The 26632-nt window shown below is 39.5% G+C and overlaps 1 protein-coding gene across 9 annotated transcripts in view; it reads right to left on the reverse strand.

The window, feature by feature from the left end:
• SCFD2 (sec1 family domain containing 2) overlaps positions 1 to 26632 on the reverse strand; it is a 394530-nt gene that overhangs the window by 161433 nt on the left and 206465 nt on the right. The window contains exons 10-11 of one of the 9 annotated variants that reach the window (XM_036253360.1): positions 3657 to 3763; positions 1760 to 1976 (exon numbers count right to left, since the gene is read on the reverse strand). The exons of the other annotated variants lie outside the window; for them this stretch is intronic. Coding sequence (XP_036109253.1) covers positions 3690 to 3763 — 74 coding nt within the window. The 3' untranslated portion in view covers positions 1760 to 1976; positions 3657 to 3689. Of the gene's footprint in view, positions 1 to 1759; positions 1977 to 3656; positions 3764 to 26632 lie in introns of those variants that run through there. 9 annotated transcript variants of the gene reach the window in all.

Here is a 26632-nt window from a genome sequence, read left to right on the forward strand (position 1 = left end):
AGCTACAACCAAGATTACTCTATCCTGCAAAGCTGTCATTTAGAATCGATGGCCATATAAAGACTTTCCCAGACAAGAAAAAGTTAAAGGAGTTCATCACCACCAAACCGTTATTATATGAAATGATGAAGGGTCTTTTTGAAGAAAAAGATAAAATATATGAACAAACAAAATGGCAATGAATACATATCTATCAACAATGGAATCTACAAACAAAATGAACAGGTAGAACAGAAACATTCTCATAGATACAGAGAACATTTTGTTGGTTGCCAGATGGGAGGGGGTTTGGGGGAATGGGTGAAAAAGGTGAAGGGATTAAGAAGTACAAATTGGTTGCTAAATTGACAAACCTCAAAGGGAACGGGGCTGGGGGGGGTGGGAAGAAATAAACCAAAGAACTTATATGCATAACCAATGGACACAGACAATAGTGTGGGAAAAGGCGGGAGGGAGGCGGGAGTGGGGAGGAGGGAGTCAATGGGGGAAAAAATGTGGAACATCTGTAATACATTCTACATTCAACAATAAAGATTTAAAAAAATAAAAAATAAATAAAATCAAATAAAATAAAAAGAAATGCACACATTTTTGTTTCAAAAACTGTGCTTCACTATTTCAATGGTAACAAAATTACTTGGAACTGCCAAAATACTTAAGTTATATCTTGTCAAGTATTCTGTAGCATAGCTCTATTTCCCAGGCCTCGCCCAACTCTTCATTTCTACCCTATGCTGCCCTTAGGAGTTTCCTTATTTCTGTATTTGTCTTCTTTTCAATATAACAGCATGGAGTATTAAGCTGAGAGACAAATAGTCTATGTCAAAAAGATAAAACTTATCTCAAATATACTTAGATCCAAGACCTGGTTTTGTGGGTCCAATAAAGACAGAGCTGGATAGTGCTTCTGATGACTTCTGGGCCCTTCGGTAATTGGTAACCAGGATGTGGTTCACAAAGCTGGTCTTGGTTGCGACTGCTACCTGAGTTTTCTCTCATTTTCCATACTCCATGTTAGTAGAATTGCCATAGATTCCCCAATCCAAATCTGGAAGTGTATAAAATTACTGCTCTGGTTTCAACAACCTGCTATACCACACATTTATTGCTATGTAGATAGTATAAGGCTTCTCAAAAAATAATAATAACCAAGATCTAAGGTAATTGGACTCTTATTCCCACAAGGCTACAATCAGCTAGAGTTGAGCAAGTGTGCCCAGTCCTATGGCAAGACGCAGGTCCCCTTGTCACATTTCTATTTTCTGTGTGGTTCCTGCAAGCATCTGAGTTTGCAATATCTGTAGAATTTAGAATAACATACACTGCACAAGGCATTTGATACTCGCATGCTTTCCATATTTGTAGAAATCAAAGCAAACCTGGCCTTTACCAGGATAGAAGAATAATTTTAGGATGCCACTGAATGCATAAATGTGCTTCAGAATTGATGGCGGTAGAGCAGAGGAAAAAGCACTAACATTAGTAAAAGAACCAAGTTCTTGTCTTTGTTCCCTTAGTCTCATTTCTAGGCCTCGGTTTTTGGGAAGATCACAAATGTCTGATTTATGCCATGAAAGAAAATATAATAATAAATTCCAGAAAAAACAAAATGCATATTTATATGTGTTAACTGCATTAATCAAAGCACCAATATGTCACGTAGATAACAGAGTTAGTGCTAATGCTTTGTTAAAGAGTATTCTTATATTCAAGAAGAGCCATTAAAAAATAATAGTAACCATTTGTTTACTTATGGGTCAGTGTTCTGGCAATATTTTGCAATTTTCAAAGAACTTGTTGCTGCTCAACAATATCGACATACTCCTTTATATTTCCCAGCATCCCTTGAGTTAGGGTGGCCACATGACTAATTCTGACCAATACGAGTGAATGTTATTTGTGTAATTTCCAGGCTCGTCTAGGTAGGTGCTATGTCTTCTTTCTTCCTTGCTTGCTTCAAGTAGAAGTTGGCGGGGCTTCAAGATAGAGATATTTGGGTCTCTCTAAGTCACTAATTACAGGAAAATTGCCTGACTCATGTCAAATTTTGATGTGAGTGACAAATAAGATTCTGTTATATTAAGCCACTGCTGTTTTAAGATTTATGTGTTATCACAGTGTAACTGGGCTTGTAATATAATAACCAACACAAGATAGCAAATAAATTGGATGCCAAAGATGATATAAAATTGCAACTGTCATCTACAATCCCCAATTTCAAATTTTTGTATTTACTGAAATGCCTTAACTCATTATAAATATTATATTAAGCTTATATTACATTTATAAAATTTTATAAGGCCTCATTGCTGTTACTGATTATTTTTATAATACATATTTTTTAACTTATAAAACAAATTTATACTAGTAAAACACTAACATATTCTGTTTCAGATATTAGGGTTCCATGAAATATTTGTGTGGAATAAAAAGGATTCCATTCTAAAAGTGTTGGAAATCACTAGACTAAATGATATCAAAAGTTCCATAATAGTAAAAAGTTCTATAATAATAAGGTTCAATAACAATAAGTTCAGTACTTCCCTCTACACCACAAAAACAAAACCACTGCCATAAAACAACAAAGAAGTAGAGACCACATCTATGAAATTCATGCTATTCATTGACTTCACATTCCCCTGGGTGCAATAGGTAGGAAGAATTACTAGGAGCTACAGGAAATCCTAAAAGAATGGGTGAATACTGTTATTTTTTATTCAGTTCTTAGAAAAGGAATATGAGGCTATTAATAATGGAACTCAGGATAATGAGTGGGGCTAAAACATGTGGCCACATTTCCACATTTCAGCTCCACCATTAGAATTGTGATATTATCTGTATTAGTTATCTATTTCCAAGTAATAAACTACCTCAAAACCTAGAGGCTTAAACAATTATACGTGTTTATTTCTCAGTTTCTGTGGGAATTCAAGAGTGCTTAGCTTGGGGTTCTGGTTCCACAGGTTCTGCTCCCAAGATGGCACATTCACACTGGCAGCTGGTGCTGGGTGTGGCAGGGGCCCCCACTTCCTCTCTCTGTGGAGCCCTCTCAAGACCTGGTGTCCTTATGACACGAAGACCGGCTTCCCCAGGGATTCAAGAGAGACCAAGGTGGAACCTCAGCATCTCTCATAAATAACCTAGCCTCAAGTCACACTCCGCCATTTCTGCAGTATCCTATCCTGCTAGTTACCTGCGTCTGCTCTTTTGGATGAGAGAGGGGACACAGAAGGATGTGAGGGTCACTGGGCACCATCCTGAAGGCTGGTACCACAGGCTCTCCTCTGAGAGGAAACTCATCCAGAGTTAAATATGTAAATGGCACCTATTCAAACTGTGTTTACCAGTTGGGAGTGAAAGTACTCTCCAAGTATGTTCACCTTAATCATGGTTTTTGAAAAAACGTCATATTTGGGGGGGAAAAATAGAGAATTTTCATCAAGACTTGCGATTTCACAAAGGGACAGGTTGGCCCCGAGAGGATGGCCCTGCCACGGGAAGACGTGCGGTTATAAGGAACCACAAACACTTGTTGGCACAGTAAGTCTGTTAATCATTGTATATCCTGATCTCCAATTAAAACAGACTTCTCAGCTTTCTTTAACACATTGCCTTACTCAATCCAATAGAAAAAAGGATGTATGTACTGGACTTACCAGAAATTGGAACTTGAAGGCAGGATCTAAATATCACAGTAAATATGTAAAATAATGTGTCCAAGAAAATGTATATGGGAAGGTTCTAGTATAAGACAAAACATTCTCTGGAAAAAATAAAAATAAAAATCAAGTACTAAAGTAGCTTCCTGTATTTTTTTCCCCAACCAATTTTTTTCCAGCTGAATATTATCATTTTATCTCCATTTCCCCCGTGCAGGCCCGCTCAGCCGCAGAGCCACTCTGAGCTGGCTGCTTTCTTTGGAGCCGCCTCTTGCTGTCCGAATGCTATTTCGGGTTTGTCTTGGAGCAAGGCTCAGCGGAATCTTCACAACTCGAGGTGTCGGGATTTATTCTGTCTTGTGAGACAGAGAAACCAAAAGCACCTGGACTGGCACTATTTCTAAAAATAAATACCACCTCATTATTCTTGGTCATGTGGGTTTAGCGCTCAGTAAAAAACAAAACAAAACAATTTTATTATAAATTAATTGACTTCCTATTAAAGAAATCAGCAGGGGTGAGAGGGGAGGAGGCTAGGAAAACATCAATATAAAACTTTGCTTTTAAACACTGGAGGCAAGGGCAGATCAGCTGGAACTAGCACAGGGAGGCTCAGGTGAAGCCCACATCGGTGCAGCGCGAAGTAAGAGTGAGGCTTTGAGCCAAGAGGAGGCTGGAAACAGATGGCAGCAAGTTCAAGCATCTGATTAGGCTGCAGGTCTTAGGTGGCTGTCAGCTAACAGATATAAATGAATTAGGGAGACTTGACATACAAGAAACAGGGCTGGGAGAAGAGAACAGTCACGCTCACTCTAAATGACTGTTGACCATGTTGCTGTGGAATTTCATGCATTTATAAATACATATTAATTAGACTGAAGATACCTAAAGTGAAAACATAATAATTATCTGAAAAACTTTTTAGGTAAGTATAACAAAACATGGGGGTTAGAGTGGGGGAAAGATGTTAAAGGTATTACCTTGTTGAATAAAAAAAAAAAAAAGCAATTTGCAAAGTAGTATTACTTTTAATATAGTATTGCTTTTAATACTGTTCCACTTTTGTATATATAAGATATATAAATATATATGGCATAGAAAAATTTTTGTTAGAATGCACACCAGATTTTTAAAGTGCAAACTAAGAGAACACATGTGTACCTCTGTATTATTTAAATTAAAAAACAAACAAAAAACTCCTTTTGCCCTGGCCTGTGTGGCTCTGTGGTTGGAGCACCATCCCATGCACTGAAGGGTTGCAAGTTCCATTCCTGGTCAGGGCACTTGCCCAGATTGGGAGCTCGATCCCCAGTGGGGGCGGGTGTGTGAGGCAATTGATGAATGTTTCTCTCTCACATCAATGTTTCTCTCCCCCTCTCTTCCCCTCTCCCTTTCTTTCTCTAGAATCAATGAAAAAGCCTATTCTCAGGTGAGGATTAAAATAAGCAATACTCCTTTTAAAATATTCTTTTAGAATACAGACTTTAAAAAATAGTAAAGTAGCCAAAATATATTTTCAAAATATGGAATCTCTTATTTTTGACATTGATAGGCTTCCTGTGTTTTGCAAGTAAGACATTCACAGTTAATGTTAGACATTGTGGCAGCCCTGCAGTTCACTGTGATCTCCTTTCAAGAAAATCTTGCTTTTGAGCTGCAATTAGCAGACAGCCTTTAGCTGTTACCCTAGGGGCATCCTCCTGGGCTTCTGAGCCAAGGCCAAGGCCACGGCCACGCTCCTGCAGGGCAGTACCGGCCAATGACTGAGAAGCACAGTCATCTTAGGCCTGGCCATTTCCTCCTCAGAACCTCCTCTGACAGTCTTTGCTCCCAAATTCCCTGAGGGTTGGTCACACCTTCGTCAGACCATACCTTGGTCTAAGGCTCTCCCTCCCTAATCCTGCTCCTCCCTCCTTTCCTTTCAGTTGTCAGACCTACTTACTAGCCAAAGGCTTTTCCTGCTTTCTCTCTCTTTCATATTTCCAAGTCATTATCTGTATCCCATAAAGCTCGTGCACTTTTAACTCTGTATCAGCACCTGCTCCTTGGAGGGCCCAACCAACACAGACATCTTTGGGGGTTTTATACACTTTACAAAGACTCTTCTTTTTCCTGAGAACTCCTCTCTCCCTTCCCATCCTGTGGTCCCTTGCCAAGCCTTGTTTTTTATCACTGGACTTTGCCCTGACATTATTGGCTGTGTAGGGAGCAGACACATTACCCAAGCTACACCGATCACTATTGTAACCTATAACAAATTCTTCCCAGTTTCCCTTTATGTTTTACATGCTATTTCTTGTAACTATAGTTCTTTATTTTTAAATATATTTTTATTGATTCTTTTTTTTTAGAGAGAGAAAGGAAGGGAGCGAGAGATAGAAACATCGACGTGAGAGAGAAACATCGATTGGTTGCCTCCTGCACATTCCCCAGCCCGCAACCCCAGCATGTGCCCTGACCAGGAATCGAACCAGGACCACTCAGTCCGTGGGATGATGCTCAATCCACTGAGCCACACTGGCTGGGCATAACCATAATTCTTAACTAATACATTCAATGACTGTATCTCTCACTTCTAGTGTACTCATGTATCACACTTAATTTTATGGAGGTTCCCCAAAAGCAAGCTGAAAAAAAGTATCTATAAAGAAAATATCATTTTCCAGTGATTTTCATCACAAAATGACACATTTATATCTTTAAAAGGTTTGATTCCAAGAAATGATGTTGGGGATTGAGCACTGATTTTGAGTCTGGAGACCCAGTTACAAATTCCAGCGTTGACATTAACTGGTTACGTCACTGGGCAAGCTACCTCACTTTTCTGGCACTTCGTTTTATGATTTATAAATTGTGGGGATTTTATACTAATTTATTTTTAAGGTCCTTCCCAACTCTATAATTCAATAATGTGCCTAGCACAATTTCTCCAGAGACTATGAGAGTGTCTGGCACATAATATATGCTCAATAAATATTTTCTGAGTTGAATACATTAATAATCATGAATTTTAAGGATATTTTTGAGACTTCAGAAACTAGTAAATAAAAATGTTTAATCTTGTGAGCAAAAGTAATATGATTTATTTTTCTCTCTTCTTTAAATTTTGTGTAATTTTTAGAATTTTGCTTTCTTCCCTCTCCAGCCCAGGCCTCATCATCCAGTATTTTAGCTCCTCTTGCAAGTGACCTCATCCCTGTCAGTACCTCCTCCTGCTAACCCTGAACTCCAGTTAAGCCCCTTGAATGCGGTCCTACTCTGAAGGGCCACATTTAGGAAGTGTGGGCCCTGAGTATGGCCCAGGCATTCAGCCGGTGCACAAGACCCAGTGGCTTCTGGCGTAAGTAGCTTGAAATTACTCTACTTATATACTCTCATTAAAACATAGTGGCTTACTTTAACCTTTTTGGTATTGTCTTGACCTAAAAAAAATAATAATAAAACATCATAACATATTCTTGGGGATCACTATTAGCTTACAGAGCGAACCAGATGAGCAGTGGAGGGAGAAGTAGAAAACATGTTCCAAAGAATGAGCCCAACAAAGCAGAGTTCCTGCTTTTAACCCAGTTCAGTTTATATAGCCCAAGAGACTTCACATGCTTATTTCCACATGAAAAGGGACTGTCTTACGAGGTCAGGAACGTCCGCCCAGCATCGCCACAAGGACTCCTGTGCCATGGAGCTCTGTCTGGCACACTCAATCTTAATGTGGCTGGGTGAGGAGGAACATACAGTGACCCAGTGATGGTTACAACAGCAATAACAACAAACAACGGCATGGTGCATGCCATGTGCCACACAGGCGCTGTGCACTTTTCATTTCCTGTGTTAACTTATGTCACCCTCATGACAGCCCAAAGTGCTAGGTTTACAGAGCTCAGGTTAGCAAGTTCACACCAAGAACTGGGACTCAAGTCCGGGTGGCAGCTTCCAGGTACTCTAAACCGTGATGTGTCATTGCCATTTGCCACCCCCCCACACACACACACACTTTTTGTGCTCAAATGACAGGATGCCGTGTGAGAGTGAGCAGAGAGGCAGCAGGCGTGGTGAGCAGCAGGAGTGTGTCGCTGGAGCTGTGGCTCTGGCCCTGCCCCTGCACCCAGCCATCTAATCTGAGTCCTGTAAATTCTGATAATGGTATCTGCTCTGACTACGTCATGTCAGAAAATTATACAAAATACTTTAGGAAAAAGGCCAGAAGAGTGTTTCTTTAGATAAGCAGGATATGGAAATGATCTATTAAAACTATTTTTTTAAAAACAGAGGCAAAGTTTTTCTTTCAGTGGAGGGATTATGGATCCTTTTTTTTGTTTGTTTTTTTGGTGGTTAAGTTTACATTAGGTCATTTTCATTTTCTTCTTTTGGCTTTTCAGCCCTTAAAAATTTCAATTAACATGTATTCATTTCTATGTCAAATGATTCTGCCGACAAATATTTATGAACTTCTGCTATCGACCAGACACCATATTAAGGTTAAAAAGAAAGAAAAATAAACCCACGGAAGATGTTTTGATATATGGAGGGAAAAAATTTCTTCCTTTAAAACTCTATCTTTAATATTTTTTCTGTGCCCACTTTTAAAATCAGAAAGTAAATAGTCTTAAAAAACACCTCGGAGTACTTGAGAAAAACGAGATCGTATTAGGGATAGCGTATCTGCCGCTAGCACCGGACAAAGGAGGTGCTGGTCAGACGTTCCCGAAGTGGCAGTGGGGCGCTCACGGCACTGCTTTCTACCAGCTCCAGATGAAGTGGCAACCATTCTTGCCAGCAACCGTCTGGCTAAACAGCTAACGTGATTAATGGAATCAAGACAGACAGTATAGCCCCTGAGGAATATTTCACAATGACAAAGAGCTCAGAATTGATTAGGTTATTATACTTCAATAATACAGATAACATCTCTTGTCTGGAACCAAAAATTACAATCCTTCCATTGAATCCTAATAGTTCTATCTACAGTGGCGGGAAACTATGAAGGAAGAAGAGAAATAGGTAAAAGCCACACAGAGAATGCCGACAGCATCTCTAGCCTCGCTCCGATGCAGTGTCCACATGGAGGCCAGTGTTCTCTAAACAGACATGCTCATGTGACTCCTGGGCTGAAAACCCCTCAGTGGCCCCCACTGCTTTATTTCCCCAAATGTTTTCCTTTCATGGCACAGGCCTGAGTCATCTGACTCCTGTCTCCCCATTCTCCTTGGACTTCAGCCATGCTTTCTTCAGATCTTAAACTCCCTGTGCCCCTTCTTGTTCCCTCCAAAAACTGCCCACTTCTGTCCCTTCAATTCTTGTCACCTGTCAGGTGGCGCTTCACTGACTCTTCCTTAGAGAGTCCCTCCCTGAACACTTCTGACTAGGTCAGGTCTCCCAGTATGTGCTCTTGTGCTTTCTTCCTTCATAGCCCTATTACAATGTTACAATTAAATATCCAGGTGTGATTGTTTGGTTCCTGACCGCCTCTTGAGCAAACTGCAAGCTCCATGAGGGAGAAGCCATATTTACCTATCTATCTTGCTCCCCACGTGTTCCTAGTGCCTGGCACAGTACAAATACATATGACACCTACGGAATAAAAAAATGAATATGTAATTTACAAAAAGCAACACAAGTTTTAGCCCATCTTATAAGACTGTGGCAGATTGGCTAGATGCTGACCCCTTCAATCTCCTCTTCCTGGCACTCAGAAAGACACCTGTCAGGTTCTGGGGCCATGTGATTAAGCTCTGGCTGATAGAATGTGTGCAGAAATGATGTGATGTTTGTCCCTTCCAGGCCTAGCAACGGAATGGCATGTGCAGTCTTCTGGACCACTCTGTTCCCAGCAGAGTGGCTGGAAGGTAAAGGCTTGGGTGATGGAAGCACCTAGGGGAAGAGCCCAGGTCCTCGAGTTACCCTATGGAACGGGCTAGCTCAACCCTACCGGGCTTGGCTTAAGTGAGAAAATAAAACTTTATTAAGTAAAGGTACTTTGATGTTTTTAATTATTATTACAGTGGCTAGGGTTACTCACTCTGATTAATACAGTTACTTATGTCACTAAATTTTTTCTCAGTCTGCATTTAAAGATGACACTGAAGTAGCCTAGTGATGTATCAAAGTGTTAGCCCCTCTGAAGTTAAAATCCTCAGGTTTACCTCTATTAGAAGGTTTCAGTTAAAGAGGAAAGTAAGGATTTTAAAATTAATTCTGCTGAGTACTTCTCATATCTTAGTCAAAGGGAAGGAAGTTCTGAAGTCTTGGATGCAAGGAAGAGAAAACATACAGGAAGGACCTGAACATGTTCAAAATGAGACAAAACCACCAAAAGGTGATGATTGGTTGTTAATTAGAGCTAATTTTCCCACACCTACAGGTCAGATATTCAGCAGCAGGCCTCGTTTCTTTTAATAAAAGTGCACAGTGCAGAGGAGAATCTAATTATTTAGAATATGCAAAATAGGTCGCACCTTTAAAAGGCTTTGCTTTTTCAATCAAATCCAAGATTCATAAAGGGCCACAAGCTCTCACATGACTGGGTCGCTCTCTATACCTCTAGCTCTAACTCTGCCACTTCTCCCTCCTTTCCTTCTTCATTCCAGATACACTAATGTTCTTACAGTTTTTGGAATGTTGGGGGGGTTTCTCCTACCACAGGGCCTTTGCATGTACCATTCCCCCTCGTTTCTCCTGGTTAACTCCTGTCTCATTGTTGAGTTCTCAGATCCACTGTCACTTATTTAAGAAAACCTTCCCCAACCCTCCAGATTAGGCTAAAACCTTGATTGATTGCTCATTACGAACTTCCTGTCATATGTCCCAAAGTCTGGCACCTATTAAGTTCTCAGTAATGCTTTATTAATTGATGAGGTAGAAGGTCATGGGAGGCACTGAAGAATAATAGGAACATAAAGGCCTCACATTATGAACTAGAGAGCCCTTGAGCTAATCTTCCCTTGAGATGTTCAGGGTCTTACATGTTCCAGCCTCTGAGAGATCTTGGGCCCTTCAGGTGAGAGAGTGGGACAGTCCCCGAATCAAAGCCAAAGTGGTGATTGAGACTTATACGATGAGCATTTTGTAAAGAGGGCAAAAATGAAAGTGGAGGAGTCCATTCTTGTTCCAATTTCAGAAATGTTCGGTCAACATTAAACAAACAAACAAACCAGTACTTATGAGCAACTGCAGCGGTAACACCACACAGCATTCAAAAGGAACAGGCAACCGCTACATGCACCAACATAGATTGACCTCACAAAATTTTGACTAAAACAAACCAGACACAAAAGAGCACATACTGTATGAATCCAGTTATATGAAGCTCAAAACTGGCAAAACTAATGTATGGTGATAGAGGTCAGAATGGCGGTTACCTCTGGGGGGACTAGTAGGGGGATGTACGGGGAACTGTGGGAAATAGTGTATGTATACAGGTGCATACAAATGAAAAATTCATTAGGTCGTAGACATCATTTGTGCACTTTACTATACGTAAGTGGTACTTTAATGAAAAAGAAAACAGGGACTCCACTGCTGAAACCCTGCAATCGCTCTATCACAGTCTATCACATTAAGTCTCAATCTCTAGGAGCCTACGAAGCGTTTGTAATCTAGCCCCTCCAGATGCTCTCGTCTCAGCTCCCCGTGCTCCGCGCTTGCACAGTGGGCTCCAGGCTCTTGTTTCTTCGTGAAATTCTCTAGGCACATCATTCCCTTGTTCACCTCCATGCTTTTGCATCTGCTGTATCCTCTGCCCGGAGAGGAGGGAGCCTGCTGTCCACCGGACATTCTCCTCTTCCTCACTCAGGGGACGCTCCACTCTGCCCCTTCGGTGAAGACTCCCCAGCTTCCCTGGGCCGGAGTCAGAAGCATCTTCTCCTTGGCCCCCTGTGTATTTTCCATCCCTCATATAACTTATGACAATTACTACTCTGTATTTTAGTTGACTTTTTACATGTCTGCTACCCCCACTAAGTTTAAGGCTCCTCAGCGGCAAGAATCATGTATTAATCAGCTCTGGCTCCTTAGCTCCCAGCATGGTGCCTATCACACAGAAGTTGCCTGATAAATATTTGTTGAGCGCGAATGAAAAAATACACGGTAGAACGTATAACAAGAGGACATTTTAACCAATCATTAGTTTAAAGAAACTAAACATTTTAGAGTATAAGAAGGCAGAGATGGGTGAAGAATCAAAATGAATAGGTTAGTCATGAAAAATAAGGTGTTTTACTTTTAAAACTCCCAATTTAACAAGTTAAACTTAACACATTAGCCCTGGCCAGTTTGGCTCAGTGGTTAGAGTGTCGGCCTGCGGTCCAGAGAGACCCGGGTTCGGTTCCCGCTAAGGGCACGTACCTCGGTTGCAGTTTGTCCCCGGTCCTGGTTGGTCGTGTGGGTGGCAGCCACTCGATGTGTCCCTTCACGTTGATGTTTCTCTCTCTCTCTCCCCCTCCCACTCTATCTGAACAAAAAATGGAAAAATGTCCTGGGGTGAGGATAAAAAAAAAAAAAAAAAGAACTTAACAGATTAAGGGGAGAGAAGTAATTAAGGGGAGAGAAGTAGCAATGACAATAATTTGGGGGTTTGTGTTTGTGGATTGCAGGGTACGAGTTAGGTCAGGATATTCAGACTAATCGCAGTAATAATGGCTAATTGCAGTATCTAACAGTTATTGAATGCTTACTATCTACTAGGCAATTTGCATTCATTATCTGATTTAATCTTCAAAGCAATCCCTTGAAGGTCTGCTATTAATCTCCATTTTACGAAGTAGGAAACTGATGCTCCAAGAGGGTAAGTAGCTTGCTAGAGGTCACTCAGACAGGATGCAGCAGGGTTCACATTCTAACCTGGGCCTGGGGGCCCCAGACTGAGGCTCAGAAGCCCACATGGCAGGGTGATAGGCAGGAAAGTGACACGGCCTCTCTCCCCTGTATCTACTTGTAGCACTTAAACGTCCACAGCTGGAGACTTACCCTTGGGAAAGAATGCCTGGGAGTCCCAGAGTTATGGAAAGCAGCCTAAAAATAGGCCCATTATAAAACCACATATGAAGCCGCCTGGTGATTTCCTATAAGGTATTCACTTCAGTGCCTACTAGGATGAAACAGAGCCACCCTAGAGGAACCCACACAAAGACAGATCTGAAGAAATGGCTACCAATGGTCACATGCCAAAAAGAAAAAAGAAAAAAAAAAAAAAAAAAAAAAGGAGAGAAAGAAAACACCGGGACTCCCAAAAATCTTCTGACAGACTCATGGGTCTGACAACAACCCACAACGAATATTATATTGAATGCCTTGGCAAGCTGAATGCCATCTGGCTTATTTGGGGCAAATCTTGAACATAGTATATTTAGTGTGGCTTCCTAAGGTTCTGGGTATTGGAACATGAGCCCATTTGCTTGGCCTCTCTCCCCAATGGCTGCAGCGAAAATGACCCCTCTGGCCACTGCAGACCACCAACAGAAGAACCGCCAGCCTCTTAGAGACTCTTAATGTGGTTCACTCCTAGTCCTGGTACTTAACTGAAAAGGAAGGGTAATAAAAGTGCCCCAAATGAACATGTGTATGTATCCCTGGCACATTTACCAAATTATGTTGCCAGATTTTTTTATATGCTATTCCTCAAGGTACCTTCCAAAACCAACATTTTCAGGGTGTCCTACTACTCTATAATATAGCTTAGAATTTTTTTCAGGTCATAAGGGAAGGCAAACAGACACATTTTTTACACTGACAGGCCTAGAACAATAACAACGCACTGCCTGTATTACACAATGGGGCCTTGTACTTTGACAGCTCAGCTACATTAAAATACAGCTAGTGGGCCTAGAGTAAATCAATTTAATGACCTCAGGTGACGACCCAGGGGATGTCCATTCTTACAGCAAACCCCGACCATTCAGCCTCTGCCACAGTTAAGCTCTATCAACATCTCCAAAATGTTAAGGTGAAATGTATGTTTTGGCCCTCAAAGAAATGACAGCTCCTGGCCTTAAGGAAAAATAGTAGATTTTAATAGGAAAGTGCTGATTCTGTTTTACCCACAACAAAGGGACTTAAAGCTAATATTTTTCTAAATAGTATTCAATTAAATTGCAGAATCAAACATGAAATACAATTTGAACAATAACAAGTACTGTGATTTCTCATGAGTCCCTTCTAGAAACAGGGTTTTCCATAATATATTGTGTGCTTCTTTCGAATTGTTCAGCTTTTCTAGGAAAGAACCACTTTCAGCCACTAATCACTCCTGTTTCTATACTTTCCTCCATCTCCTTCACTTCTAAATTTGTTTATATTTTGGAACAGTGATGAAAGGGGAAGAAAAATAGAAGTACTGAGTGGGGAGACTAAAGGATGGAGAAGGGAAATAATGAGGACATGAAAGGAGATACAGGGGAAAGGGGGAAAGTCAAGTAGATCTGATAAAGACAAAAACATCAGGGACAGGGAGCTTCCTCATCAAAGCAAGGAGAAAGTCTGTGGCATTCATGTCTAGGAGGAAGGCTAACTAGAGGCCTCTCATTAGTTTTCCAAGGTGATAGACATAAAAATAGAATAATACATACCTTGTGCTGTGTTAGCAGCCCCAAAGTAAAGTTATCAGCACTAACATTGAGCAGCTAAATGGCAATGCAGAGACTAACAGACACTTGACCCCAGATTACAGAGTGAAGACAGCTTAGAGGGTAGAAAAGTTCTCAGCTCTGTCAGTACAAGCCATTCAAGCAAAGGAATCTCCCATCATCCGCAGCACTTATTTTCCCAGTGTACCTGATGCGATGAGATAAAATCTGATTTTTAAGAGACAGTTGAATTTATTACCATCTTAGTTAATTGCAAATCTAATTGCAAATATGATTAGTTTTAATTGTCTACTTTATTTAAAAAAAATTTTTTTAATTGATTTTTAGAGTGAGAGGGAGACAGTGAGGGAGGAACATCGATGTGAGAGCAAAACACTGATGGACTGCCTCCTGCTGGGGATTGAACCCAAAAACTGGGCATGTTCCCTGACTGGGAATCGACCTGGCAACCTTTCAGTGCACAAGTGGACTAGAATACACCCAACTAATGAAGACACACCTGTCAGGGCAACAGTCCACTTTAAATAACAATACTAAAACAGAAATGGTAATTTTACTACTCCATGCTATTAAATAGATTTTTTAAATAATAAGAGTCCTCTTTCATTTATAAGTAATATTTTACCAGTATGTTTCTATGTAACTGTGTGAGGGGTAGAGCAGGAGATTCGTATATTTTTTAAAAGATCTGAATTAATGTTATATTTAGTAAAACAAAAATGACACATGTTCTCAATATAGAAGTCAGACAACCACAAAGATAGTTGACTGTGTTTTCAGTTCAAATATACATAAATTTCAAGAGAAAATGGCTATTTTAAGTGTATGCAGAATCTCAGGACCAAGTCCATATAGCAGTGGGCTAGCTGTACAGGGGAGGCACCTGAAAAGCTTTGAAAATTGCTATTCCCGGACCCCACACCTGGCCAATGACATCAGGACTTCTGGAGGTGGGATTAGGCACCAACAGTTTTAAAACTCCTCAAGTGATTCCAATTTGCAGTCCAAGTTCAACACCAGTATCAAACAGGAAAGCAACATGCTGCCCTTACTGAGTCTTTTGGCTTGGATCTTGGAGTCTACGTCCTCCGTCAGTTCCTTGAGAAACAATGGTTGAGACCTTTCAGATGACTGAAAGGCTGAATAAACAGGTTTATATCAGTGTGTTCACCGTGCCTCCAAATGGAAAGTAAGGCACTAAACAAGGTACCAACGTGCCAGGACGAGGAAATAGGAAAGGAGATGAAACGGATGCAAGGTGAAAAGAAACTTTGGAAGATGGAAGGGATATGGTGAGAAATGCCACTGAACAACATGTTATTCAGCCACAGCACCTCAGAAACACTCAGGAACTGGGGTACCAGAAACCGCTGTAGGCCAGGTGGAGAGTGAAGGTAAGGGGCAGACGCTGGAAAGTTTGTACTAGGAGTTTAGACCATCAGATTTCTTCCCCAGATCAACCCCAGCTAGGTGACTAATCTCTCCTTCACCTTCAAAGAAACAGGAGATTAGTCTTGGATAAAATGAAATAGAGAGTCCCCAAAACCAGGGACACCAGAAACAGCAAAGGGTGAGGGTGAGGCAAGGAAAACAGGGAGATTCAGTGAAATACTGAACGGTGATACGTACTGATCTCACACTTTCCCAAGCAGCTCCATAAATGCTGACAGTGAGGCTTAAATCTCCAGGAAGGTGACTAAAGGGGGGTGTTCTTGACCTTTTAGTGTGCGTACATGTGTGTGTGAGAGTGTGTGTGCGCATGCGTCACGGGCACCTCTGTCAGCCTGGTGAAGTTATGGAACCATGATCAGACCAATGGTTTAAAATGTATAAAACAAAATATATAAGAATGCTAAGAAAACAAAATAAATTGAAATACAATTCCCAAATAGAAGAAAATTGTAAAATAATATACAGGGTAAGGCAAAAGTAGGTTAAAGTTGTCTGTATGGAAAATAATATAATAATAAATAAATAAAAATATAAGAATAAATTGTGTTTCCCTTACAACTGTAAACCTACTTTTGCCTCACCCCTGCATGTTTTTCTTTATTGTCACACAAAACTGTAAGATCTAGTGTTAGATCTAAAACTACTTTATTTCAAATTTGTGATGGGCATAAGTAATCCCTTAAGATGTCTGCAATAACAATAATGTAATAAGAAAATATCTTGATTGTCATTGGTAAAAATGTTATAAATACTGTCACTACTGTGATTTCTTGACTATATTGATAATTGAAATAAATGCTAATTTCAGTTAGAAGATAGTGAAAAAATAAGATTTAATTTTTCCCCCATCCAAGTGGACTGTATGAGACTGCAGACCTAAGAAACCCTGGGCTAGAAGATTCTTCTCTGGAGGAACGGATTCACCTGAGAGAAAAGGCCCATACACATTGCTATGTAGGTGCAGGGACCCCCATGCTGGACTGCCAGTTAGTGAGATCCACCAGGCACAAAAAGCAGTCCTGCCATGCACAGAACAGCCAGCGGTCCCTTTAGTACCTCACTCTGAAACATGAATAAGGTCATCAGACATCTAAGGCCTGCCTCCAATATAAACACAGAGAAAAAATAAACAGAGATAAAAAAGAAAATAAAGAAATTCAGAAGATATACAAATAATGCAGGCAATTACCAAAATTACAAGAAATGTCGTCAGAGAGAAGAGAAGATATTGCATCAATGAAACAAGAACAGGATACCTTAAAAGGAAACATTCAGAGAATAAGAAAGAGCTCTCGTAATTTCAAAATGATAGCAGAGAGAGATGTGAAAATGGTGGTGGAGTGAATGGAAGCTACACAGACAATCTCCCAGGACCAAATGGGAATTACAACTAAAATAAAGACAAATCATCAAAAAAAAAAAGCAACAGAAAAGCAGCGGGACAGGGTCATATAACCAGGGACACTGGTAGGATCTGTGGAGACAAAAGAGGGTGGCAGGCTGGGAGCCCACGGACAGCAGCAGTCTTAGCTGTGAGCAGCACCCTCCAGGATAAAAGACCAAGCTTGCTCCACAGCACAGAGGGTCGAAACAGGGCACTGGATTGGCTACAGCCACTCACCTAGGGCTCCAGCAGAGGGAAGGCAGACTGGACTCAGGATTTGGAGGGGGCTGAGAGTTTTTTGATGAGTCATGGCCACAAATGACGGTGGCCAGCTTGCTCCTTCCTAGAGCTGTGGGGAAAAGCAGCAGCCCCTCCCTCAGAGATTCAGCTTTTCCAGGTGAGGCAAAGAAATGCAAATTGAGGCTCATTAACAACCAGCATCTGCCCCACCCTCTGGAAATCCACTTAAGCAGAAAACACCAGGGCTATATTCCAAGGCCCTGAGTAGCTGAGACTAATAGCCTCTAGGCAAAAAGCTAGAGGATAACTGAACCATTCCTGGGCTTGCAAATCTACCCAGGAAAGTAAGATTTGACAGTAGTGTTGAATGTGGGTCATCCCACACTCATCCAAACCCAGTAGAGGGAGCCACAAACAGCAGAACACCAACATCCACGGGGAAAACATGACAGGCTCCAAAATACACTGAGATAGTCAAAATGGTGAAACAAAGAAACATATCCCAAATGAAAAAACAAGAGAACTCTATCGAAGATGAGATAAATGGAATGCAGTTAAGCAAATTATCAGAGGTAGAGTTTAGAGCCAATATCTTGAGGAAGCTCAACGGCATAACTAAGGATATCAACACCATGAGTAAAGATACAGAAATATTAAAAACCAACGAAGTGAAAATGAAGACTGACATAGAAGAAATAAAGAACACACTGGAAGGCTTAACCAGCACAGTAGACGAAGCTACTGACCAGTTCGGTGAATTAGAAGATAAGGTAGAAAAAAATCAACCAATCAGAAAACCAAAAGGAAAAACAATGAAAAAACAGGAAGATAGCTTAAGAGAACTGTGGGACAACTAAAAACGTAATAACATTTGCATCATAGGAGTCCCCGAAGAAGAAGAAAATGGGCAAGGGTTAGTGAATATATTTGAAGAATTAGTGACAAAAAACTTTCCTAACTTGGTAAAGGAAGAAGGCATTCAAGTTCAAGAAGCACAGAGAGCCCTAAGTAAGAAGAACCCAAACAGACCCACACCAAGAAACATAGTAATTAAAATGCCAAAAATGAAAGACAAAGAGAGAATCCTAAAGGCAGCAAGAGATAAGCAAAAGGTTACCTACAAAGAAAGCCGCATAAGGCTCTCAGCTGACTTCTCAACAGAAACATTACAGGCCAGAAGGGAGTGGCATGAGGTAATCAAGGTCATGAAAAAAAAGGACCTGAATCTAAGACTACTCTATCCAGCAAGGCTATCATTCAAAATAGAAGGTCAAATAAACAGCTTCCCAGACAAATAAAGGCTAAGAGAATATATTAACACCAAACAAGGACTGCAAGGTATGTTAAAAGGACTGGTGTAATTAGTAGAAGAAATAGGAAGAAAAATATAACCACAGTAAACAAAAATGGCAATAAATACGTACATATCAATAATCACCTTAGCTGTAAATGGTTTGAATGCTTTGATAAAAAGACACAGAGTAGCTGACTGGATAAGAAAGCATGACTCACATATACAGTGTTTACAAGAGACCCATCTCACAACAAAAGACTCACAGAGGTGGAAAGTGAAGGAATGGGAAAAAAATGTTCCAAGCAAACGGAAAGGAAAAAAAAAGCTGGGGTAGCAATACTCATATCTGATAAATTAGATTTCAAAATAAAGGCCATAACTAGAGACAAAGAAGGTCACTATATAATATTGAAAGGATCTATCCAATAGGAAGATATAACCTTGGTAAACATATATGTACCCAATATAGGACCACCAAAATATATTTAAAATCTGGAGGACTTCAAAACAGGAATTGACAGCAAAACAATCATAGCAGGGGACTTCAACACCCCGCTGACATCACTGCATAGATCCTCTAGACAAAAAATTAGCAAGGAAACAGAGACTCTAAATGAAGCAGTAGACCAAATGGATTTAATAGATATCTACAGAGAATTATACCCCAAAACTACAGAATTCACATTCTTCTCAAGTGCACATGGGACATTCTCAGAGGCAGACCACATGTTAGGGCACAAACTAAGTCTCTACAAGTTCAAGAAGACTGAAATAATATCAAGCATCTTCTCAGATCACAATGGCATGAAACTAGAAATCAATTGCAAAAAGAACATACAAAGACATTTGAACACATGGAGGTCAAATAGCATGTTATTAAACAATGAATGGGTTACCGAGGAGATTAAGGAAGAAATTAAAAACTTCCTGGAAACCAATGAAAATGAATACACAACAACACAAGATCTATGGGATGCAGCGAAAGCAGTTCTGAGAGGGAAGTTCATAGCACTACAGGCCTACCTCAAGAAGCAAGAATAATTTCTAATAAACTATCTAACCGCACAACTTAAAGAACTAGAAAGCAAACAAAAAGAAAACCCCAGAGTGAGTAGAAGAAAGGAAATAGTAAAGCTCAGAGCAGAAATAAATGACATAGAGATCAAAAAAACAATTCAAAGGATCAATGAAACAAAGAGCTGGTTTTTAGAAAAGATAAACAAGATTGATGGACCCTTAGCTAGACTCACCAAGAAACAAAGAGAGAGAATTCAAATACACAAAATCAGAAATGAAAGAGGAGAAGTAACAACTGACACCACAGAAATACAAAAGATCGTTAACAACTACTATGAACAATTATATGGCAACAAATTCGACAATCTAAGCAAAATGGACAAATTTCTAGAAACACGCAGTCTCCCAAAACTGGACTGGGAAGAGATAGAAAACTTGAACAGACCAATAACAACCAAGGAAATTGAGGAGGTAATGAAGAATCCCAGCAAACAAAAGCCCAGTCCCACATGGCTTCACAGGGAAGTTTTATCAGACATTCAAAGAAGTACTAACACCCATTCTTCTCAAACTATTTCAAAAAATTCAAGAATAAGGAAGACTCCAGACTTGTTTTATAAGGCCAGCATAATTCTAATTCCAACACCAGAAAGAGACACTACAAAAGAAAAAAACTACAGGCCAATATCCCTAATGAACATTGAAGCCAAAATCCTGAACAAAATACTAGCAAATTGAATCCAGCAATACATCAAATAAATTATTCACCATGACCAAGTGGGATTCATCCCAGGGATGCAAGCTTGGTACAATATTTGCAAATCAATAAGAGTGATACACCAAATATATAGAATGAAGAATAAAAACCACATGATCATATCAATAGATGCTGAAAAAGCATTCGACAAAATCCAGAATTCATTTCTGATAAAAACGCTCAGCAATGTGGGAATAGAGGGATCATATCTCAACATAATAAAGGCCATATATGAAAGACCCACAGCCAACATCACACTCAATGGGCAGAAACTAAAAGCATTTCCCTTAAGAACAGGGACAAGACAGGGATGCCCACTTTCGCCACTCTTATTTAACATAGTACTGGAAGTCTTAGCCACAGCAATCAGACAGGAAGTAAAAATAAAAGGGATCCAAATTAAAAAGGAGGAAGTGAAACTGTCATTATTTGCAGCTGACATGATATTATACATTGAAAACCCTAAAGACTCAATGAAAAATCTACTAGATTTAATAAATGAATTTGGCAAAGTAGAAGGATACAAAATTAATGTCAAGAAATCGACCACATTCATATACACCAATAATGAAGTCACAGAAAGATAACCTAAAAAAAATCCCGTTTACCATTGCGGCAAAAAATTAAGATACCTAGGAATAAACTTAACCAAAGAAGTAAAAGACCTATTTGCAGAAAACTACAGGACATTGAAAAAAGAAATAGAGAAAGATATAAAAAAATGGAAGCACATACCTTGTTCAATAATTGGAAGAATTAACATCATTAAAATGTCCATATTACCCAAAGCAATCTATATTCAATGCAATCTCCATCAAAATACCAATGACATATTTCACAGAACTAGTACAAATATTTCCAAAGTTCATATGGAACCAAAAAGACCCCGAATACCCCACCAATCTTGAAAAAGAAGGACAAATTAGGTGGGATCACAGTACCGAATATTAGATTATACTACAAAGCTACTGTAATCAAAACAGCCTGGTACTGGCACAAGAACAGGAATGTAGACCAGTGGAACAGAATAGAGAACCCAGAAATGGACCAAAGACAGTATGCTCAATTAATATTTGACAAAGGTGGCAAGAGCATACAATGGAGTAAAGACAGCCTCTTTAATAAATGGTGTTGGGAAAATTGGATAGCTACATGCAAAAAAATAAAAGTAGACCATCAACTTACACCATACACAAGAATAAACTCAAAATGAAATAAAGACGTAAATGTGACTCATGAATCCATAAAAATCCTAGAAGAAACTGTAGGCAACAAAATTTCAGACATCATACGCAGCAGAATTTTCACTGATATATCACCTAAGGCAACAGAAACAAAGGAGAAAATGAACACATGGGACTACATCAAACTCAAAAGCTTCTGCACAGCAAAAGAAACAACCTCCAAAATGGAAAGGCAACCCACCCTATGGGAGAGCATAATTGCCAATGATATATCAGATAAGGGGTTCATTTCCAATATATATAGAGTGCTCATACAACTCAACAAAAGGAAGTCCAAGAACCCATTTAAAAAATGGGCAGAGGAACTAAATAGACAACTCTCCAAACAGGACATACAAATGGCTAAGAGACATATGAAGAAATGCTCAACATCACTAATCATCAGTGAGATGCAAATTAAAACAATAATGAGGTATCACCTCACACCTGTCAGAATGGCCGCCATCAACAAATCATCAAACAACAAGTGTTGGCAAGGGTGTGGAGGAAAGGGGATTCTAGCACACTGCTGGTGGGAATGCAGACTGGTGCAGCCACTAAGGAAAACAATATGGTGTTACCTCAAAAATTAAAAATTAAACTGCCATTTGACCCAGTGGTCCCACTTCTAGTAATATACCCTAAGAAGCCTGAAACACCAATCCGAAAGAATATATGTACCCCCATGTTCATAGCAGCACTATTTACAATAGCTAAGATCTGGAAACAGACCAAATGTCCATCAGTAGACGAATGCATAAAAAAGCTGTGGTACATATACACAATGGAGTACTATGCAGCTGTAAGAAAGAGGGCACTCTTATCCTTTGAGACGACAGGGAGGGACCTGGAAAGTATTATCCTAAGTGAAACAAGCCAAGTAGAGAAAGACAAGTATCATATGATCTCACTTATTTGTGGAATATAATGAACATAACAGTCTGAAGAACAGGGTAGTCCCAGAGACGTGGACGTAAGTTAAAGACTGACAATCTCCAGAAGAGGGGGTGGGGGGGAAGAGAAACCATAGAAATTATATGCATATATACATAACCAATGGACACAGACAACAAAGCTCGGGACAGGGCAGGGAGGGAGGAGGATGGCGTCAATGGGGGAAAAAGGAGAAACATCTGTACAAAAAATAAATAAATAAAAACAATAAAACAAAATAATAGCAGAAATAATTTGAAAAAACCAAAAGACGGTTGAAAGATAAACTTGAAGAAATCTTACACCTGGAAAAAAAAAAAAAAGAAAGAAAATTAGGTGAAAAATAAGAGAGAAAAACAACATACACATACCAAACCCATAGAGTAACATTCCAGGACGTCCAATACATGAACAGTAGGAGGTACAGAAAAATGAGAGAAGTATCAAAGAAGCAACATGAGAACATTTCCCGGAACGAAAGACACACGTTTCCAGGTTGCTAGCACAGGAACATATAGCTTATTATATAAAAACAGAATTTCCTAAGCAATCCTAAGAAAGAATTTTTTCAGTCAATTGAAATGGCCATATTTTTGTTCATTTCTTTTAATATTTCCAGAACAGAGTGAAAGGACACACTACTTTGGCAAAATGTGTAAAGTTGCAATGTCTCTAGATGTCATTCACCTACTATTGAATAAATTATTCAAGTAGTAAGAACTGTAAAATATTCACCACTAATAAAGAATTAAGTGGTGAACGCACAACACACTGTCGAGATGATGTGTTGTGGAACTGTGCACCTGAACCCTGTATAATTTTGTTAACCAACGTCAACCCAATAAATTCAATAAAAAGGGGGAAAAAATGTGAAAACTACAGTAACAATAAAGAAATTCTTCTCTTTAAAAAGAATTCCTAGGTCATCTTGTTCAGCATTCATTTGAAACCTGGGGCCTTTCTGCAGATGGGAATGGTGAAATTAAGAGCAGACAGTGTCCAGTAGAGAGTAGCAGATAGAAAAGCAGCAGGCACAAAGGAAAATAAAAATGTTCTTTTACTCGAGGAAAACAACAGTCAAACATGACCGGCCTCATCTTATTGTAGGAAAATGTAGCGGAGCAGCGACAGACAAGTGGAGGAGCCTGTCCAACTTTGAGGGTTTGGGGATGTGCCTCCTCAAACAAACAAACAAAAGAGCTGTGAATAAAATATTTTCCATATGGTGCACAATGGTATAATACAGTAGATTTATCAGAATACTTATATGAGTAATGATAATATTATTATCAGTGGAATTCATATTCTAGGCCTCGTGCTGTTTAAATCCGTCCACAACTGAGAAAGGGAGGTGTAATCAGCTCCATTTTACAGATGAAGAAACTTGGCAAAAGGACTGAGCCACCATTGGGAACTACCATGCCTGGCATGACAACATCTTCTCATTCAATCTTCAAAACGACCATATCAAGTAGACATTTTAGAGATGAGGAAATTGAGGCTCAGAGATAGGAACTATCCATGGCTTTGTAAGCACCAAAGGGCAGAGTTGGGGTGTGAATCCTGGGTGTGTCTGACTTCAGAACCTGCCTGATCACTCAAACACTAACTTCAAAGCCAAGCAGAGCCCAATTCACTAATCTCCATTTCGCAAATGCCTTTTGGTAAAATCTCCTTTCCTTCTTCCTGACTGGGGCTGGGAACGGGTAATCTGCAGGTTCCTTTTTCCACAAATTAAAAATGGAAAATAGCAATCAGGTCAGCTTTTAAGAGTATGATGGGATGTTGATGAGAGTCCTTGGTTCTGCCTTCTGCTGCCTTTACATTGTGGATTCCTTTAGGGCAGAGTTCTGTTTACTTCAGTTGTGTTATTTATTCATTTGGAAAATAACACCCTATGTGCGAAGTGCTTCAGGGCTGTCAGATCAGATGGCAGTTTTTAAGGACTTTTTCCCTAGGGAGGTGTGTCACAAGAAATTCAGAAAGGCAATATGTCCCTCTATTTCCATTATGCAAATCTGACTGCCTTACTCAGTCCTTCTTCAGAACTTTAAAAGGAAATGTGATACTAGCAGACAAGCTGATACAAGAGGAACAGTAAGTCGCTTTTCCCAAACCCACAGTTGGACAGAGGTGAGAGAGCCATTGGCCAGAAGTTATTACATCCAGATGTGGCACAAGCCTTTAGTCCTGGGAGGTAGCAATATGCTACTAGGTGATTTAAAATATATATTATTACTACTGTAATTTAAAATACAATATGTGACATAATGATAGTATTTATTAATAACTACTAGTATTGGTAGTAGTCAACATCATTGCTTCTATCAGGACCCTTAGACAACCGCTGATTGGAAACTTTCCTCTATGTTTCTGTTCAAACTCAAATCCTAGTTATCAGAGATGACAAAGAACTCTAGGTACCATCACATATATACCTAGAAGCAGAAACACTCTTTCTAATCAGCATGGGGAAAATGGCAATCAGGAGCTGTTACTACATGCGTTTTAAAACATTTATTTAAACAGTGCAGCTTTTATCCCACCATAATAGAAGTGTAATACCAGGGTAAAGGTATGCCTCAGTGGTGACACAGAGGGAGAAAGTATTTCCAGGTCAAGTGAGAGGAGATGCAACATCACGTGTGATTGGACACGAGAACGTTAGCTTTTGAGCCCCTTCCAGTGACTTAGTCTCTTAACAACTGGTATCAGTACACGGGACTCATATAACTTAGTAGGTGTGCAGTGATATAAAAACACTACTACAAATGTGAGGTTACCTTGGCTTACCAAGAAAAGAATCATTCATATAGTAATTTCCTGAGTTCTTTTCACAATGAGATGACAAAATGAAAACTTAATTTATAAAAATACATGTTAATATTTAAAATCTGTAGGACAAAGTCCTATACAGGAGCTTGACATGTGCTTATTAATAACATGGTGAGGATTAAGCCATTTTATCTTCACAATTAAAAATAGTACTTAGAATAGTGTTTGTGCTAGATTTTATCTGTAATTTATTTGTGAATACTGAATTTATGACTTTCAACTTTAAATGTATAAAACTATATAATCAATCTGTATAAGTCCTAAAAAAAAAAAAAAAAAAAACCCAGAGCAACTATTCTGTGTATAATTTATCTCCCAATGGAAAAATTCTCCAAAGCTAATAAGAGATGTACAGTTCCTTAGAGAAAAGGTACCATACCATACATTAAAAATAATAATTCCCATTTTACAAAGAGATAAAAAGGGAAGGAAGGAGAGGGCTCTGATATTAATTTTATAAATTAAATTAATGATCCTAAAGAAAAAATACTACTATCCCCTTTAACATATAAGGAAAGTAAAGCTCAGAGAGGTGAGGTTACTTGCCCACAGTCTCTAATCTGATAAACAGGGAAGTTAGGCTTCAAACTGAAATCTCTAGGACAACACTGCTTATCTCTCATTAGTGTGAGAGATGCGAAAGACCATTACATAACTTGAATAAGATTCATGTTATTTGATTAAGGTGCCCAGAATTTATTCAAGGTCTCTTCAGCTCAAATAACTTCCTTAATCACTAAAATTAGATTTACTTGATTCAATTAACCCTCCAGGACCACCCCAGATGAACATAATCAGCTCTTGCAAAAGGGCTCCTGTGGCAAATTCTCCGCTTATCAGAATTTCATTCTAGCTAAACTCAAGGCATCAGCTGTTGTCTTGGATTTTCTATGAGTTGAGGCTAACCTTGAGGCAAACTGCAGTCTCACACTCCCTTTTCCTTATGAAGTGTGTTCTTTATACAAAACATTAGAGTTATCTCACGTTGACCTTCGTTCTTTTGGCAATAGCTCCCAACACATCCATTTTTGATCAAACACCTGAACGCATGGCAAAGCTGCTACTGAAGACATTTCTAACAATATCCTGGTGATGCAAATGAACTTGTGGACATTGCAAATGGGGGAATGGGTTTACTACTTGGGCATATGCCCTGAAGATAATAAGAGTCCACTTTATACCCCCTTTTCAAAATGACAAGCAACATTATTTTTTTATACCAATCCGAGGACAAGTCAGGAGAAAGTCCTAGATCACT

Source organism: Molossus molossus, unplaced genomic scaffold, assembly GCF_014108415.1.
Source record: "Molossus molossus isolate mMolMol1 unplaced genomic scaffold, mMolMol1.p scaffold_m16_p_1, whole genome shotgun sequence".
Taxonomy (NCBI): domain Eukaryota; kingdom Metazoa; phylum Chordata; class Mammalia; order Chiroptera; family Molossidae; genus Molossus; species Molossus molossus.